Source organism: Vitis vinifera, chromosome 15 (genome assembly GCF_030704535.1).
Source record: "Vitis vinifera cultivar Pinot Noir 40024 chromosome 15, ASM3070453v1".
NCBI lineage: Eukaryota > Viridiplantae > Streptophyta > Magnoliopsida > Vitales > Vitaceae > Vitis > Vitis vinifera.
In genome coordinates this window covers 6,881,764-6,898,778 of record NC_081819.1, presented here as the reverse complement: position 1 = coordinate 6,898,778, position 17,015 = coordinate 6,881,764, and the positions used below count along the sequence as shown (strand labels likewise).

Genomic DNA, 17,015 nt, shown 5'->3' with positions numbered 1-17,015 from the left:
TGAGTTTTGAGAGGATGAAGGGAAAACCTTTTTAATAACTTCTAAGAGATCATTACTCTTGATGCCACCAATCTCATCTTGGATATGGGCCATGGAAATAGAACCTGCCAATGATGCATAGTCTACCTTCCCAGTGGCAGACATAGGAAATGATTTGGTGAAGAAGAAATTATTAGGGACCATCACCAAGGGAAGTTTTTCGACCATCCAACATCCGATACAAGACCTCAAAACTTCATCAGATTCATTTGTCCGCTTCAATATTATAAATGCTTCAAGGAGTTCGAGTTCTCCTTGACCTTTACGAAAAATTACAGCAGCGTCAACTACATCTGGATGTCCCCTTAATGCATTTTCAATCTCTTCTAAAGCAATTCGCTGCCCATTAATCTTTACAGTGCGGTCTTTTCTTCCTAAGAAAACCAAGTCACCACTTTGAAGCCGTCTAGCAAAATCACCAGTTCTAAAATATAGCTGACTTTCATTATCATTGATAGAACAATTACAAAGAGAGCCGTGAGACAAGTTTGAATAGTCCAAAGGCATGACATTAGGATCAGGGAAGTATCCAATGTTGACACAGAGGCCATTGACACATATTTCCCCTTCATTGGATGTGTCACTTTCACCAACAAGCATGACATTGCAATTAGAAATAGGTATGCCAATTGGAACACTGCTCAGTGAATCAGACTCCAAGATCCTCGGCAACCTTCTGCAATCAAAGTACGTGCAATCGCCAGATACCTTCATTCAGGTAGTTGATGTAATTAGAAATTAAAAAAAAAGTGGAAATCTGAATACAAATATATATATATATATATATATATATATATATATACATATGATTAAATAAAAAAGAAGATATAGAAGTAGCCATATATACATATATATGATTAAATAAAAAAGAAGATATAGAAGTAGCCACTACTATTAGGTGTATTATATATAAAATATGTAACTGCCACATCCTTCTCAATGCTATAATAATATCAGATTTTCAGAATGAAAAAGAATATAGATATATATATATATATATATATATATATATATATATATATATATATATATATATACAATGCAACCTTTACAATTTAAAAGAAAAAAAAAAGGAAAAAGAATGAACCGAATACATTACACTCACCAGAATGCAGAGTATGACACATGCAGTACTTTATAGGAGCAATTGACTGATGTAACAAATGTCACAGAACAAAAATGAGTTAACCCAAGATAATAGCAACTATGACACTATTACTGTCAAATAGGCATCAAGCATCTTCAGCAACAGCATATCCAACACCTTCTAGAACTGAATGCATATCTGGAAAAAGACCTAACTAGAATTCACACATGCTATAAGATTTAAAGACACTGCATGACAGCAGCCAATCACATAACCCTAGTGCCATTAAATATTAGATGTCACACCATGTGGAGCCTAATATATTAGACACTTTGTTAATATAGTACAACTTTTTTGAGGGGTACTTGGATTATTTTCCTGGAGTTCCATATTTTGTCTAATTACTTGGAGGGCAAATACAGGCAACTGGATAGTTACTACAGTATATTCTGTTTCATCTTCTGAAGATATTGGCTGCTATTATCATATGGTTATATGTTTATCCATTTTTTATTTTATTTGTAGATAATGTTATTGTGTTGATAAAGTTATCAGTTAGGAAGGTTTTTTATATAATCTAGAACTCCATATTTCTCTTATAAATGTGAGGAGTTTCCAGCCAACTGAACATACAAATAGTTGACTGGATTCTTTTCTTTATGATTAACATGGTATCAGCAGTAATCCAGGTCTAACTCTGGTTTGTTACTTCTTTCATATCCATCATTCTTCTAGTTGTTGTTGGAAGTTTGATGTAATCTAGAACCCTATACATCATCAAATAGAAAAGGAAATTTTTCTATGTAATCTAGAACTCCATAATTCTCTTATATAAGGATTTTCCAGCCAACTAAATATATAAATGTTTGACTGGATTTTTTTTCTAGTTTTTTTTTTTTTTTTCATTTCTTCATAGCCATGATAAACAACATGGTATCATAGATTTTTTTCTTCATAGTCAAGAGTTTTTCTCCTCCTTGCATTGCTGATGTAAATTTACATTGTTCAGCTGAATCCCCCCATAGCTGGTCCACCATACATTGCTGATATAATTTTACATCAATCAGCCAATGCCAGTGGTTGTTGATCATTGAAGTAAATGTGGCTCGCTTGGTATGTTGATGTTGTGGCTGCCTAGTCTTCATTAATGGTTTTTCTTAATTGAAGCTTTTATGCCGTGATCCCAATATTATGGGTGTCAAAAACACAGATAAGTGTGGCTGCAATTTTTTTTCCTTTTTAGTAGTTATTATTTTGAGCAGTAATGGTTGCCATATCTGAAATGAAAGTATCTCTCGGTAATTCTGAGAATACAATTCTTGTTTAGCAAAATGACATTCCAAATCTCAGAATTACCACTATGTTACTCAATTCTAAAAATTATATGCAATGATCTAGAGCAGCTCAAAAGTTCATATTGGGCAAAGGAAAGTGGCACTACATTCAAGGAAAACTTGCAACACCATTGAACAAAGATCCTAAAAATAAGGATTGGGTCATGACTAATGATTTGACTTCTTCCTGGTTACTAATTCAATGGAACCAAACATTATAAGGGCTTCTATGATATGGATACATGTAAGGAGATACAGGATATACATTATGAGTCATATGCAGATAAAAATAATCATGTCAGGATTTATGAACTTAAGAAGGAAACCACTGTATAGATTCAGAGGGAGCAATTAGTTTCAGATTACTGTACCCAGTCAGCACTTCCATTGGCAACAGATTAAATATTTGAGAAATGTTACTTATGATTGTCCTGGTAATGCAGCCAAGCAAGAAGCATTCTCAAAACAGATAAAATCCATGGGTTTCTGGGAGATCTACGAGATAAGTTTGAAGGCGTCCAGTCTCAAATATTTCATACAATTCCTTTGCCATCTTTAAATTCAGCATATGCCCTAGTATACAAGGAAGAAAAGCATCTCAAGATAATGTCCAACTTCATTGTGAAGTTACAATTGCCTTATAACCTTTCCTCAGCCTCCATTGTTGTTTTTCTCTGAAAAATTCAAATGGTGAAATAGGCATGGCGACAGATAGGCAAGAATCCTCTTCCGAGGTAACCTTCGGTCAAGAAATCATACAGTCCAATAATCATGGTGGTGTGGAGAATTCTGTTCTTCCCATCACTGGACACAAACTCAATGACCAGAATTGTCTCCAATGGTCAAAGTCAGTAATGATGTTTGTGTGGAAACAGAAAAGATGATTACCTCACTGGAGCTGTCACCACACCTCCACCTGAAGATCCGAAGTTCAAGACATGGAAATCAGAAAATAGCATGGTCATGTCTTGGCTTATAAACTTCATAACCAATGAAATTGGTGAAGACTTCACGTTTTATGAGACGGCTAAGGAAATTTGGGATGCTACAAAAACGACCTACTTGAACAAAGAGAATACATCTGAGTTATTTGAGGTAAAAGGAATCCTTAATGATCTGAAACGGGAAGAATTCAGAGTCACACAGCATTTCAATGCACTTAATAGGTGTTGGCAACACCTAGACCTGTTTGATGAGAATAAACTTGGTTGTCCAGAATGTTGCCAAAAATATTAGAAAATTGTTGAGAAGGAGAGCGTCTTCAAGTTCCTGTTCGAACTCAATAAAAAACCGAATGAAGTTTGAGGATGAATCCTCATAACAAAACCTCTTCCTTACATCCGAGAGGCGTGTTTTGAGGCAAGAAGGGAAGAAAAAAGGCAGAAAGCTATGCTTTATTGATTAATCAAGTGTGCAATCATCTCCATGTTTATCTCTTTTTAAATAAAGAGATAAGGATCAGTTCCAAATCTCATTTTCGTATTTCAATTTTATGTGTTTATCCCTTAGTTTTAGGGATAACTTTATGGTCCTAGAATTAAGGAATTATCTATGGCAGGTTGTTGCCATCTTTCTTATTTATGTACCATTATTGCTCATGGTGACAAATAAGAAAAAGAGAGTTTTCCTCTCTAACATTCTTGACCTTCCTAAATGGTTAGCTATATGTACTATTTCTTTTGTTACTACATGGAGATGATTGCTCACTCAATTAATAACAGGTTCAAAGTTATTTGGATAAAGTTTTTATTGACCCTAGGGATGCACCAGTAATGAATCACAAATGTTATATTTTACATTTTTTTTTAAGTTTAAAATTTTTCTTTGAGAACCTTCAATATTAAAATATTGTATGACAATTCTATGCAATTCGAATATTGTATGATAATTCCTTGCATTTTGAAGATAATTGTGAGAATTTTCTTTCATATTATTTACTCTGCAGAAATATACATTTATAGGGAAATAGGAGATTACCAACAGCCTGGTAATTCCTTAAAAAACTCTGTCAGATCCCACAAGAGAGGAAACTATCTTCTATCTATAGAAAATAATCTACAACTATTTACAGCTAGCAAATCTCTAATTACAGCCTGTAATATCTTCTAATTTCATCCTACAATCATCCATAAACCCGGAATTCCACACTCCCCCTCAAGCTGGGCAATGAATGTTAATCATTCCCAGCTTGGAGAGAAGTATGTCAAATTGGGTTCTAGGAACAGCCTTTGTCATTATATCTGCAATCTGTTGCCGTGTAAGGATGTAGTCCACTTCTATGATCTTTTGCTCTATCTTCTCTTTGATGAAGTGACGATCAATCTCAACATGTTTGGTTCAATCGTGATGGACTGGATTTTTTGCGATGCTGATTGCTGCTTCATTGTCACACATCAACTTCATAGGTCCGTGAGGAGCGAGCTGGAGTTCTTCAAGCAGCCTTTTTAACCATATCCCTTCACAAATTCCATGGGCCATGGCACGAGCTTCCGCTTCTGCACTGCTACGTGCCACAACCGATTGCTTCTTACTCCTCCAAGTAACTAGATTGCCCCAGACATAGGTACAATAACCTGAAGTAGACCTTCTATCTGTTAAGGAACCAGCCCATTCAGCATCTGAGAAGATCTCCACGTCACGGCTTGCCACTCTTTTGAAGAATAATCCTTTACCTGGAGTCATCTTTAAGTAGCGTAGTATCCTATATACGGCTTCTTGATGTTCTTCGGTGGGATTGTTCATAAATTGACTAACCATACTCACTGCAAAGCTGATGTCAGGTCTTGTGTGTGATAAGTAGATTAACCTTCCAACTAGTCTTTGATATCTTCCCTTGTCAACAACAACCATATCTTCTTTTGAGCCTATCTTGTTGAATGGATCCATAGGAGTATTAGAGGGTTTGCATCCAAGCATTCCTGTTTCCTTCAACAAGTCAAGAGTATACTTTCGTTGTGATACAAAGATACCCTTGCTTGACCTTGCTACCTCCATGCCAAGAAAATACCTCAAAGTTCCTAGATCTTTAATCTCAAATTCTTTACTTAGAACTGTTTTAAGTCGGGAAATTTCCTCTTCGTCATTCCCGGTAACAATTATATCATCAACATAGACTATAAGAACTGTAATCTTACCACCAGGCGATCTCTTAATGAAAAGAGTGTGATCAGATCGCCCTTGTGAAAATTCCTCTCCTTTAATCACCTTAGTAAACCTCTCGAACCAAGCTCTTAGGGATTGCTTAAGCCCATAGAGTGATTTCTAAAGTTTGCAGACTAGGTCATTGCTACTGGAGAGTTTTAGGCCTAGAGGAATCTCCATGTAGACTTCTTCTTCAAGATCGCCATTGAGAAATGCGTTTTTGACGTCTAGTTGATGCAAATTCCAATCAAGGTTGGCTGCCAAGGATAGTAAGACTCGGATTGTATTTAACTTTGCAACTGGTGCAAAAGTTTCTTGAAAATCAATCCCATAGGTTTGTGTAAATCCTTTGGCCACCAACCTTGCCTTGTACCGGTCTATCCTCCCATCTGCCTTGTATTTGACATTGAAGACCCACTTACAACCCACGGGGCGTTTTCCTTGTGGTAATTTCGTAATCTTCCAAGTGTCATTCTTCTGCAGTGCTTGTATTTCTTCATTCACTGCCTTTCTCCACTCAGGATGCTGTAAGGCCTCTTGTATGCAGTTTGGGAGAGCAATACTCTCCAGATTTGTGATGAGAGCTCAAAGATTAGGAGATAGCTTCTCATAGGACACAAATTTTGAGATGGGATGCTGAGTACAAGATCTTACTCCCTTTCTATGGGCCACGGGCCTATTGAGATCATCCATAGAGTCAATGTCATCAGTAATAACAGGAGAATCAATATTACCTTGAATGACTCCGGTGGGATTTGATTTCGGGTTATCAGTTTGACAAGGCACAGGAGGAAGCTCAGGATGTAGGTCCACCGGTTTAGGGTTCTTCTGACGCCTTGAGTAAACTTGAAGTTCTTTGCCAATGGACTCCTTGTCTCCTTGAATCTGACGTGACTCTGATGGTGGTCCATCCGGTGCCATAGATGGTTCACTGGAAAAATTAGGTTCTGGCACCCCAAAGTCAGGCACGGGCACATCCCAAAACTGATATTCTGCTTGCTGATTGACTAGATTCTCCCCCTGAATATGAGTTTTGGTGTAAAAAGGTACATTCTCAAGAAAGGTCACGTCCATAGTGTTATAGGTTTTCCGAGTGGAAGGACAATAGCACTTATACCCCTTTTGATAAGAGGAATAACTGATAAAGATACACTTGACAAACTTGGGATCATGTTTACTTCGTTGATGTGGAGGGAGATGAACATATGCAGAACATCTAAAGACCTTGAGAGGTATATCAGTTATAATCCGATTTAGAGGAAAGTTTTTGGAAAGGGTTTGGCATGGAGTATCAAATTTCAAGACTCTAGAAGGCATCCTATTTATTAGGTATGTAGCATTTAAAACAGCCTCTCCCCAGAATTGTTTTGGGACATGAGTGGTAAACCTAATAGATCGGGCTACCTCTAGAAGGTGTCGATTTTTTCTCTCAGCTATCCCATTCTGTTGTGGGATATCAATGCAGGAACTTTGGTGAATAATCCCATTTTCTAGAAGATAATTTCCGAGTATAACATTAAGTACTCCCTGGCATTGTCTGTTCTAAACACTTGGATCTTAGCTTGAAATTGTGTTTGAATCATGGAATGAAAGAATTTGAAGATAGAACCTGCCTCTGATTTTTCCTTCATGAGAAATACCCACGTAACTCGAGTATGGTCATCAACAAAGCTAACAAACCATCTAGCCCCAGAGATATTGTGAACACGAGAGGGTTCCCAAATGTCGCTATAAATAATGGAAAAAGGTTTTGATGGTTTGTAATTTTGGGATGGATAAGAGTTACGACAATGCTTAGAAAATTGGCAAATCTCACATTGGAAAAGTTTGGGATTTTTGTTTTTAAATAGTGCTGGAAACATCTTTGATAAGTACATAAAATTTGGGTGTCCTAGGCGATAATGCAGTAACATGATGGTACTTTCTTTATTTGAATCTAAACACAGGTTTAACCTAGGATCAGGAGTAGAGAAAGATACATGATGTGCTTGAGAGTCTTGTTTTCTAGCTGCCCTAAACCAGTAGAGTCCTTTGCTTTCCTTAGCATTGCCAATCATCATCCCTGAAGCCAAATCCTGAAACAAGCAATGAGAGGAAGAGAATTTAGCCACACAATTTAGGTCTCGAGTAAGCTTGCTGATTGATAGTAAATTGCATGAGAGCTTGGGAACCAAAAGAACTTGATTAAGAGTTAGGGTCTCGGAAATAATCACTCTTCCAATACCAGTCACGGTGGAAAGAGAGCCATCAGCAATTCTTACTTTGTAATTCTCATGGCAGGGGCTACAATCATGGAGTACTGATATATCACCTGTCATTGGTCGGAGACACCCGAATCGATGATCCAACCTGATGAATCTTCAGTTTTTGTGTGTAAAGCAGTTAGGAAGTTACCTCTCTGAGCAGCGGATCCGGTTGAGATAACAGGGTTAGTGGATGATCCTTGGCTAAACATCTTTTGCAGCCACTCCACTTGTTCTTTGCTAAAGAGAGCAGAATCATTGGTACTTCTTTCTTTCCCTTTAGGATCTGCCACAAATGCTCGTGCCTCCTTCTCCTTGTTTGACTTCCAGTCAGTGGGCTACCCGTGTATTTTCCAACATGTTTCTTTGGTGTGACCTGGTCTGTGGCAATGATCACACCATGGTCTTCCTTTCTTCTGCCTTGCATCATAGGTAGATCCTTAGGAAACAAGGGCAGTTCCTTCTTGAATGTTTGTGGAGCCTTGGGAGATGAGTGTTGATCCTTCCTGAACATTGGAGAATGGCCTTGTTCCCATCATCAGCTTCTTCCTGCTTTCTTCTCTTCTAACCTCTGAGAAAGCTTCTCGAATGGTAGGGAGAGGCTTGGTTCCAAGGATTCTCCCTCTTACTTCATCTAGGGATTTGTCTAATCCCAATAGGAACTTAAAGACCCTTTCTTTTTCAATAATCCTTTTGTATCGACTAGCATCTCCTGGGCACTCCCAATCCATGGTCTCAAACACATCCAATTGTTACCAAAAACGACTAAGAGTGTTATAGTAGTGAGTCACAGTCATCTCACCTTGCCTTAGATCATGTAGGGCTCCCTTGATGTCAAATAGATCAGCAGTATTGTCACTATCAGAGTATGTTTCCTTTGCTGCCATCCAGATTTCATGTGTAGTATCATAAAACAGAAAATTTTGACCTATTTCTGTGTCCATTGCATTGATCAGCCAAGACATAACCAAATTGTTTTCGGTGTTCCAAACCTTGAATCTTTTATCATCCTTCTTAGGCGGTTCAGTAGTGCTGAAAAGGTATTCATCCTTACCTCTACCTGTGATAAACATCAGAACTACCTTCGCCCATTGATGGTAATTGTGGCCAGTTAACTTGTGTCGAGTGATGAGGAATGATGAACCTTCTGCACCACCATTGCTCACGAGTTCCTGGCCAAACATGGTTCCCGTAACGCTGCTGCTGGTTTCCAAGGCCATAAGGAAAAGTGATACCTATGAGAGACTAGACTCAAAAACAAAAACTTAAAGAAGTAACAAGTTGGGATGAAGAAGAAGATTGGTTTGCACCCAGAAAATTGGTTCTGGATTAAAACCGAGAAAGAAGTGATAGGTCCAGGCGGAATTGCTCTGTTACCATGAAGATAATTGTGAGAATTTTCTTTCATATTATTTACTCTGCAGAAATATACATTTATAGGGAAATAGGATATTACCAACAGCTTGGTAATTCCTTAAAAAACTCTGTCATATCCCACAAGAGAGGAAACTATCTTCTATCTATAGAAAATAATCTACAACTATATACAGCTAGCAAATCTCTAATTACAACCTGTAATATCTTCTAATTTCATCCTACAATCATCCATAAACCCAGAATTCCACACATTTCCATGAACCTCCAGAAGAAACTCCACTCCAATTATGTTGAAGTTAAGGCTCTCTCTAACCAAAGGATTTATGCAAACACAGAACTACAGGGATTGCAACCAATTAAACCAATTGCCACAACCAAAATAACAAAGGCACTACCATTTAGCAAACTAGTCCATGCAGCACCAGTGTTTGTTAGTGCTACAATAAAATCAGAATATAGAAAAGAAAAATGAGAAAGGGGAGGGAGAGGAAGGGGAGAGAGGGGGAGGGAGTGGAGAGGGTGAGAGAGGACCAAGCAGTTTTGTTATAAATTAGCTTTTTCAGTTTATAACAAAAGAGAATAGGAAATAAGAATTAGATATTAGGAAAATAAATCTAAGTTTGAATAAAATAGCTGATCAATCTATACTATATCACATATATAATAACAAAGTGCCCCAAAATAGCATATGTAATGTAAACAAGAAAAAGCAACAATAATCATCCTAGATTGATGGTGTTTATAATGTAAAAGGGGTCATAAAACAATAAGACAAAAGAGTCAAGCAAGGTATACAAATTATGCACACTTTTTAGTAACATTCTTAAAACAAAATAAAGACTTATAGTTGTACATGACAACAGAAATAGAAACTAGTAACAGATATAGAAACTAGAATTTTAATTTCTAACCTCTGTACTCCCATATAAATTCAAAATAGAAGTCTGGGGTAATAAACTGGAAAGTGTATTCCACAAGCTTAAAGGTAGAATTTCGCCACTTAAGACTAGGAATTTTAATGAATTCTGGACCTGCATATTTTCTTCACTTTGCAGAGCAGGAATAATCACCCTCATCAGTGATGGAACAGCCGTCATCCTGGTAACAGAGTAAGCCTGCGAAAAAAGTTGGATATGCATATTAACATTTATACTTAAAAAATACACACACACATAAATAGATGCTTGTCTTAAAACATAAATGACAAAAATTCCTTTCTTTCATCCAAAAGAAAAAAAATGTAGTTACTATAAAACATTAATACCCTATCACTCCACATTCCATTATGCGTAATCCAGAATATTATTAATTCTTGTTGACCGGAGAGAATGCTTGTCTTAAAACATAAATGACAAAAATTCCTTTCTTTCATCCAAAAGAAAAAAAAAATGTAGTTACTATAAAACATTAATACCCTATCACTCCACATTCCATTATGCGTAATCCAGAATATTATTAATTCTTGTTGACTGGAGAGAATGGTAAGGACGTTGAAGGTCTCTGTGGAGAGGAAGACCTTCTTGGTTAGGTTGGAAGGCGAGCAAGAAGAAAAATGATGCTCGATTACAGAGCACAGTAGAGGCTCTATTTTTGTCTTAGGCTTTGAAAAGGATGAAGTTGGATGGTTGATTGAACAATTGACGAAGGCCATCGAAATGAAGAGTTACATGGGGTTCAACAAAAAGTACAGGGGAAAATTCAGCGTCCATTTGATGGAAGTATGCTTCAACAACCACGGAAGGTTCATAAGGATTTTGGAGTTCGCAACCAACAAAAAATCAACTTTTCTGGTAATTCCTGAGGGCGAGAAGGGCAGAGGTTGGGAGAATTTAAAAAGCGTGATGTCTTCAATGTTTGTGGTCCCCTCCTTAAATGCAGTTGATAAAGGAAGACAATACAAAGAGGAAAGGTTTATCCATAATCACATAGGTCCTTTGTACCGGTCCTTCGTGAATACAGTCAGAGATGAAGGACCAAGGAGAGGTGGACTTGTTCCTGTTGGTAGGTGGACACGAGCCGTGGTGAGCGAATGCAATGCAGATTGTGTTAACTGGGTTGAGGTTGGCAGAGTTGTGGCGAGAAGCTTAAGGCAAAAAGGAGTGGCAACGATTGTACCCTTCTCAGGCGGAAAAGGATTATTTTTTGTTGAAATGATAGAGGAAGCTCTCTTTCTCCAAAATTTAAGGCTTCTTAAGATTGAGGGAGGGATTACAGTCCAGTTGAGAAGGTGGTCACCAAAGGAAAATTTGGAAGTTGAGGGGAAGTTCAGAGGAGGTTGGGTTGAATTACGGGGACTACCATTCCACCTCTGATCTGAAGTACATCTGAAGAAAATAGTGGAGCAGCGAGGGACGGTTACTGAAATTGATTGGCGAACATTGAAATTGTTTGATCTTAGCAAGGCGAGGGTAAGAATTTCAATGAAGGAACGGTCAGTTCTCCCAGCTTTGATCAAGGTGACAGACGGGGATTGGGTATTTACAATTTCTGTCGCAGTGATCGGAGCTGAAGATGTTAGGAGAGGCAGAGTAATGGGTGAGTCGACTCAGGAGGTTTTTGCATCTCACTCGGGAACAGGTGGAGGAAGGCTATCATTGTTGATAACAAAAGGACTAATCGATCAAGGGCTTCAAATTATGATAATAGTGATAACTTATGGTGCACTGACTATCAGAAAAATGTTGGAAACTTCATTGTAAGCCAACTACATCTAGCAAAGAGTGGGGATACAACGGAGGGCAATAGAGGAATAATAGGCAAGCAAACTTGTCTTTTGCTCAACCAGTTGAAGAAAAATCCATGGAACAAGGTGGATTCAATCAAGAGGAGATTGAAAAAATAAGAGCTTTGTTGGGACCTCTTGAGAAACCTTCAAGTACCTGCTCACTAGCGCTTTCAAGTAAGTTTCCTATTTCCATTAGATTAAAAGCCTCAGATAAAGCCTTTGTCAAATCATGGGTTATAGATTCAAGCGCCACAGATCACATGACCACCCATTCATTACAACAATTTAAAAACTATAACCCTTGTCCAAGAAGTAGGAAAATAGTCATAGCAGATGGTTCCTTAACCACTATCGCACTTGTAGGAGATGTCCAAATTAGTCCTACACTCACACTCAAAAATGTGCTTCATGTTCCAAAGTTGTCCACTAATCGTGTTCCTATACAAAAGCTTACACGAAATTTGAGTTGCATTGTGACCTTTTTCCCTACTTATTGTGTATTTCAGGACTAGGACTTGGGGAGCAAGTCATTCGTATCTTTTCTTTCTGAGCACCACCTTTTAAATACAGAAAAATTTTGGCTTCATCATCACAAGCTTGGACATCCATCATTTCGAACTCTTAAGTTTTTATTCCCTTCTTGATTTAGGAAATTAGATGTTGAGAACTTTCATTGTGATGTATGTGATCTTGCTAAACACAAGCGTTCACCCTTCCCCAAAAATAATAAAAGAAGTTCAAAACCTTTTCATCTAATTCATAGTGATATTTAGGGCCCTTCCCCTGTCCCTAATATATCTAGGGCGTGTTGGTTCGTGTCTTTCATCGATGATTGTATTAAGATGTCTTGGTTTTTCTTACTTAAACACAAATATGATGTGAGTTTTGTTCTTCCACATTTTCATAACATGATTAAAAACTAGTTTGGTGTTACTATCAAGAGGTTTCAGTCCAATAATGCCAGAGATTATTTCAATCAAGTCCTAACTCCATATTTTCAACATGAGGGAATAATTCATGAGTCATCATGTGTCAACACCCCTCAATAAAATGGAGTTACTAGGAGAAAAAATGGTCACCTCCTTAATACCACACAAGCTTTTTTGTTTCACAATCATGTGCCTAAATCTTATTAAGGGGAAGTCGTCCTCATTGCCACACATCTCATAAACCGATTACCTTCCAAAGTCTTAGGTTTCAAAAGTCTCATGGAAATACTCTCATCATCCTATCCTAATATGAGAACCACAAACCATCTCATTCCTAAGATATTTGGGTCAGTATCCTTTGTATATGTTCACAATCAAACAGGGAAAAATTGGACCCAAAAGCAATCAAATATATTTTTGTAGGATATTCCTCAACTCAAAAAGGGTATAAGTGTTACCATCCACCATCCAAAAAAATTTTTGTCTCAACTGATGTTACTTTCAATGACAATGAGTCTTATTTTCCCACTACTTATCTTCAGGGGGAGAATTCCATCAAGGAGGACAAGGATTGGAATTCCTATTTAATTGATCCCTTTCTCATTGACCCTCCTAAAGTCATTGGTCCAGTATCTGTACCCTCTGTCTTTGAACCTGAGTCATCGTCACCCATTAATCCTATCCCTGAACCTAAGTCGTCACCCATTGATCCTGCTCTTGAACTTGAGTCGTCACCCATTGAGCCTGCTCTTGAGAATCGAATGACTAGCAAAGCATACTCAAGGAAGAAAGTTGTAGTCCCTAGACTTATATAAGTCCAAGAATCTAAACTGGCATCTAGGAATGAGGTAACAGTTTCTCATCCTTCCTTACAAACTGAGTCAGAACTTCCTATTGTCATCAAGAAGGGAACGAGGTAATGCACTAAACGTCCCTTGTATTCACTTTCCCCTATTGTGTCATTCAAAAAGTTGACTTAGTTTTATAAGAGTTCTCTTACAAGTTTGAACAATATCCATATTCCTACCACTCTATCTGAGGCTTTATCCGGTGAAAATTGGAAACACGCCATGAATGCAGAAATAGAGGCGTTGGAGAAGAATAAGACTTGGGAGTTGATAGATCTGCCTACAAGAAAAAAACCAATTGGATGCAAGTAAGTTTATACTGTTAAGTATAAAGCAAATGGGTCGTTAGAGAGGTATAAGGCAAGATTAGTGGGTAAGGGATACACTCAAACATATGGTGTGGATCATGTAGAGACCTTTACCTCAGTTGCAAAGATGAACACGATAAGTATTTTGTTATCATTGGCAGCTAACTATAACTGGGATCTACAACGGTTCAATGTCAAAAATGCATTTCTACATGAAGACTTAGAAGAAATTTGCATGGAAGTTCCTCTTGGATTTGGAACTAACCTAACCATTAAAAAGGTATGTAAACTTAAAAAAGCTCTATATGAACTAAAACAGTCTTCAAGAGCTTGGTTGGAAAGGTTTGTCAAAGTAATGAAAAACATGGGATACAGACAAAGTCAAGAAAATCACACTTTGTTCATCAAACATTCAAATTCAAGGGGAGTTACCGCTCTATTGGTGTATGTAGACAATATAATCATGATAGGAAATGATTACAAGGAGAGCCAAACTTTAAGGCAATGCTTAACCAAGAAATTTGAAATTAAAGAATTAAGAAGGTTGAAATACTTCCTAGGAATCAAGGTTGCACATTCTAAGCAGGGCATTTTTATTTCTCAACAAAAATATGTAATGGACCTTCTCAAGGAAACAAGAAAGTTGGCATATAGGCCAGCAAGCACTTCAATAGATCCTAATCATAAATTTTGAGAGGTTGAGGAAGATGTTGTTGCAAATGGAGGGATGTATCAACGTCTGGTAGGAAAACTCATCTATCTCTCTCACACAAGACCAAACATAGCATATGTTTTTTTTTTTTTTTTTGATCAAAACGACCAAACATAGCATATGTTGTGAGTATGATTTGCCAGTTCATGCACAATCCAAAAGAGATACATCTGCAATTAGCCAATAGAGTGCTACGGTATCTCAAAGGGTCTCCAAGAAATGGAATCCTGTTTAAACGAAGCTAGAGGCTAGTATTAAAAGTGTACACAGATGTAGATTATGTTGGATCTGTGGTTGACAGGAGATCGACCACTAAGTATTGTACCTTTCTCAATGGAAATCTACTAACACGGAAAAGTAAAAAACAGAATTTAGTAGCTAGATTGAGTGCAAAGGCAGAATTTTGTACAATGGCTTAGGAAATGTGTGAACTACTATGGTTGAAGATCATTTTGGAAGATTTGAAGATTCAATGGGATGGCCCAATGAGACTTTATTCCGACAACAAATCTGCAATCAGTATTGCACACAATTCAATGCAACATGATCAAACGAAGCACTTAGAGATAGACAGACATTTTATTAAGGAGAAGTTAGCTAGTGGATTGATTTGTACTCCTTATGTGTCTATTGACCGCCAACTTGTACATATACTCACCAAAGGTTGAAGCAGTACAACATTTCAAGTAAGTATATCCAAGTTGGGAATGGAAAACATCTATTCACCAACTTGAGGGGGGGTGTGGAAGAATGAAATTAGAAAGTTGTAACTGTATAATATTGTAATTAGGAAGTGAATTAGAGAATCTCACAATCAAAGGGATTGGTTGTAATTAGGTTAGGAAGGTTACTAATTTCGGTGCTAGGCTAGGAATCTGTATATATATACGGATCTCTATATAGATTAAAAAAATTAATCAAAGAATTTTCTACCTTCTATTCTTCAATCTCCCTTCAACACCTAATGCTCAATATCTAAAGATGGGGTTTTATTATCATCTTACTCCACCATTGAGTTGAGAAACTCCTTTCTTAAGAAATGTGAAGGGAGAAATGCAACTTGCTTGCATAAAGATTATCTTAGACTTACATTTAGAGTAAAGAGATTTATCACTTTTTTCCCCTTATTGGTTGGCTAACAGAGAGAAATACTGATAAATAAAGAAAAAAACAATGAGAGAAGCTTCAAAAACATGGGGAAAAAAATCACCCCCTATGTACATAACAAAACAAGAATCAAGCCATTTGATTACAACCAATCCAAGAAAAAGGAAATTCCCAAAAAAACTCCCACCAATATGAGGCTCGCCTATCTGCAAAAACATTAAGCTCCAACTCCAACAAAACTCTCCCTTCCAAGTCTTAGGCCCTATCAAATAAAATAAGCATATCTTAACGATATTCTTTCGTGTGTGGAAGATAAAGTCAATAACAACTAATGTACTTTTAAAGATGTTACAATGAGCCGAGTGCGAGACCTCTTTCAAGCCTCTTAATATTAGTTTCACCATAGTTAAATGATCCAACCATGACTAACCAGCCTAGGGAAAGCTGGACCAAGACACCTTGTAATCTCCAAAAGAGGCCTGAATTCCTAAAGAATCTGGATTACCAAGTTTATCCTTCAATGTTAAGCATGATACAACTAAGACACCCTATAATCTCCAAAAGAGGCTTGAATGCCTAAAGAGACTGGATTACCAAGTTTATCCTTCAAAGTTAAGCATGATACAACTAAGAGCAAGAGGCGTGAACTAACGAGCAGTAGTTCTTCTAGGCTATAGAAGGAGCACACACAAAATTCCAATAGATATTTTGTTAACAAAGAAGAGGAAGAATCCATAGATAACATCCTCCTCCATTGTTTAAAAGTCAGAATCCTTTAGCAATTGTTGTTTGATCTATTTAGTATCCATTGGGTGCAACCTACTACCATTAAGGAGGCTCTATTAGAGCGGCATGGTTCTTTTGTGGAAAAAGATATAAGAAGGTTTGGAGAGCAGCTCCTTTATGTATTCTTTGGACTGTTTGGAAGGAAAGGAATCATAAGTCGTTTGATAATGAGGAGCATTCAGCTCATTTTTTGAAGAATTCCTTTCTTAGTAATTTATTTACTTGGGTAAAGATGTGCATAGAAATTGATTCTGTCTTTATTCGATTTTGTAGAGTGGTTGGGATCTTGTTGGAAGAAGGTGTTATTTTTTGTGTTCTCTCTTGTTAATAGTGCTTTCAGGCACAATTTATATACATTCCATGTACTTTGGTGCATCCT

At 37.3% G+C, this 17,015-nt stretch overlaps 1 protein-coding gene across 12 annotated transcripts in view; it reads right to left on the bottom strand.

Annotated features, from left to right (window-relative positions):
- Positions 1–17,015, bottom strand: part of LOC100244930 (putative acyl-activating enzyme 19) — a 122,620-nt gene that overhangs the window by 99,015 nt on the left and 6,590 nt on the right. For 11 of the 12 annotated variants that reach the window (XR_002031984.2, XR_002031983.2, XR_009467783.1 and 8 more), the window contains 2 exons: positions 10,133–10,336; positions 28–747 (listed from right to left, as the gene is read on the bottom strand). Coding sequence is in view for 9 of the 12 variants with exons in the window: in XM_059742997.1 (XP_059598980.1) it covers positions 28–747; positions 10,133–10,336 (924 nt within the window). In the remaining 3 variants the exon portion in view is untranslated. The remainder of the gene's footprint in view (positions 1–27; positions 748–10,132; positions 10,337–17,015) is intronic. The other variant, XM_010663004.3, reaches the window with a different exon arrangement.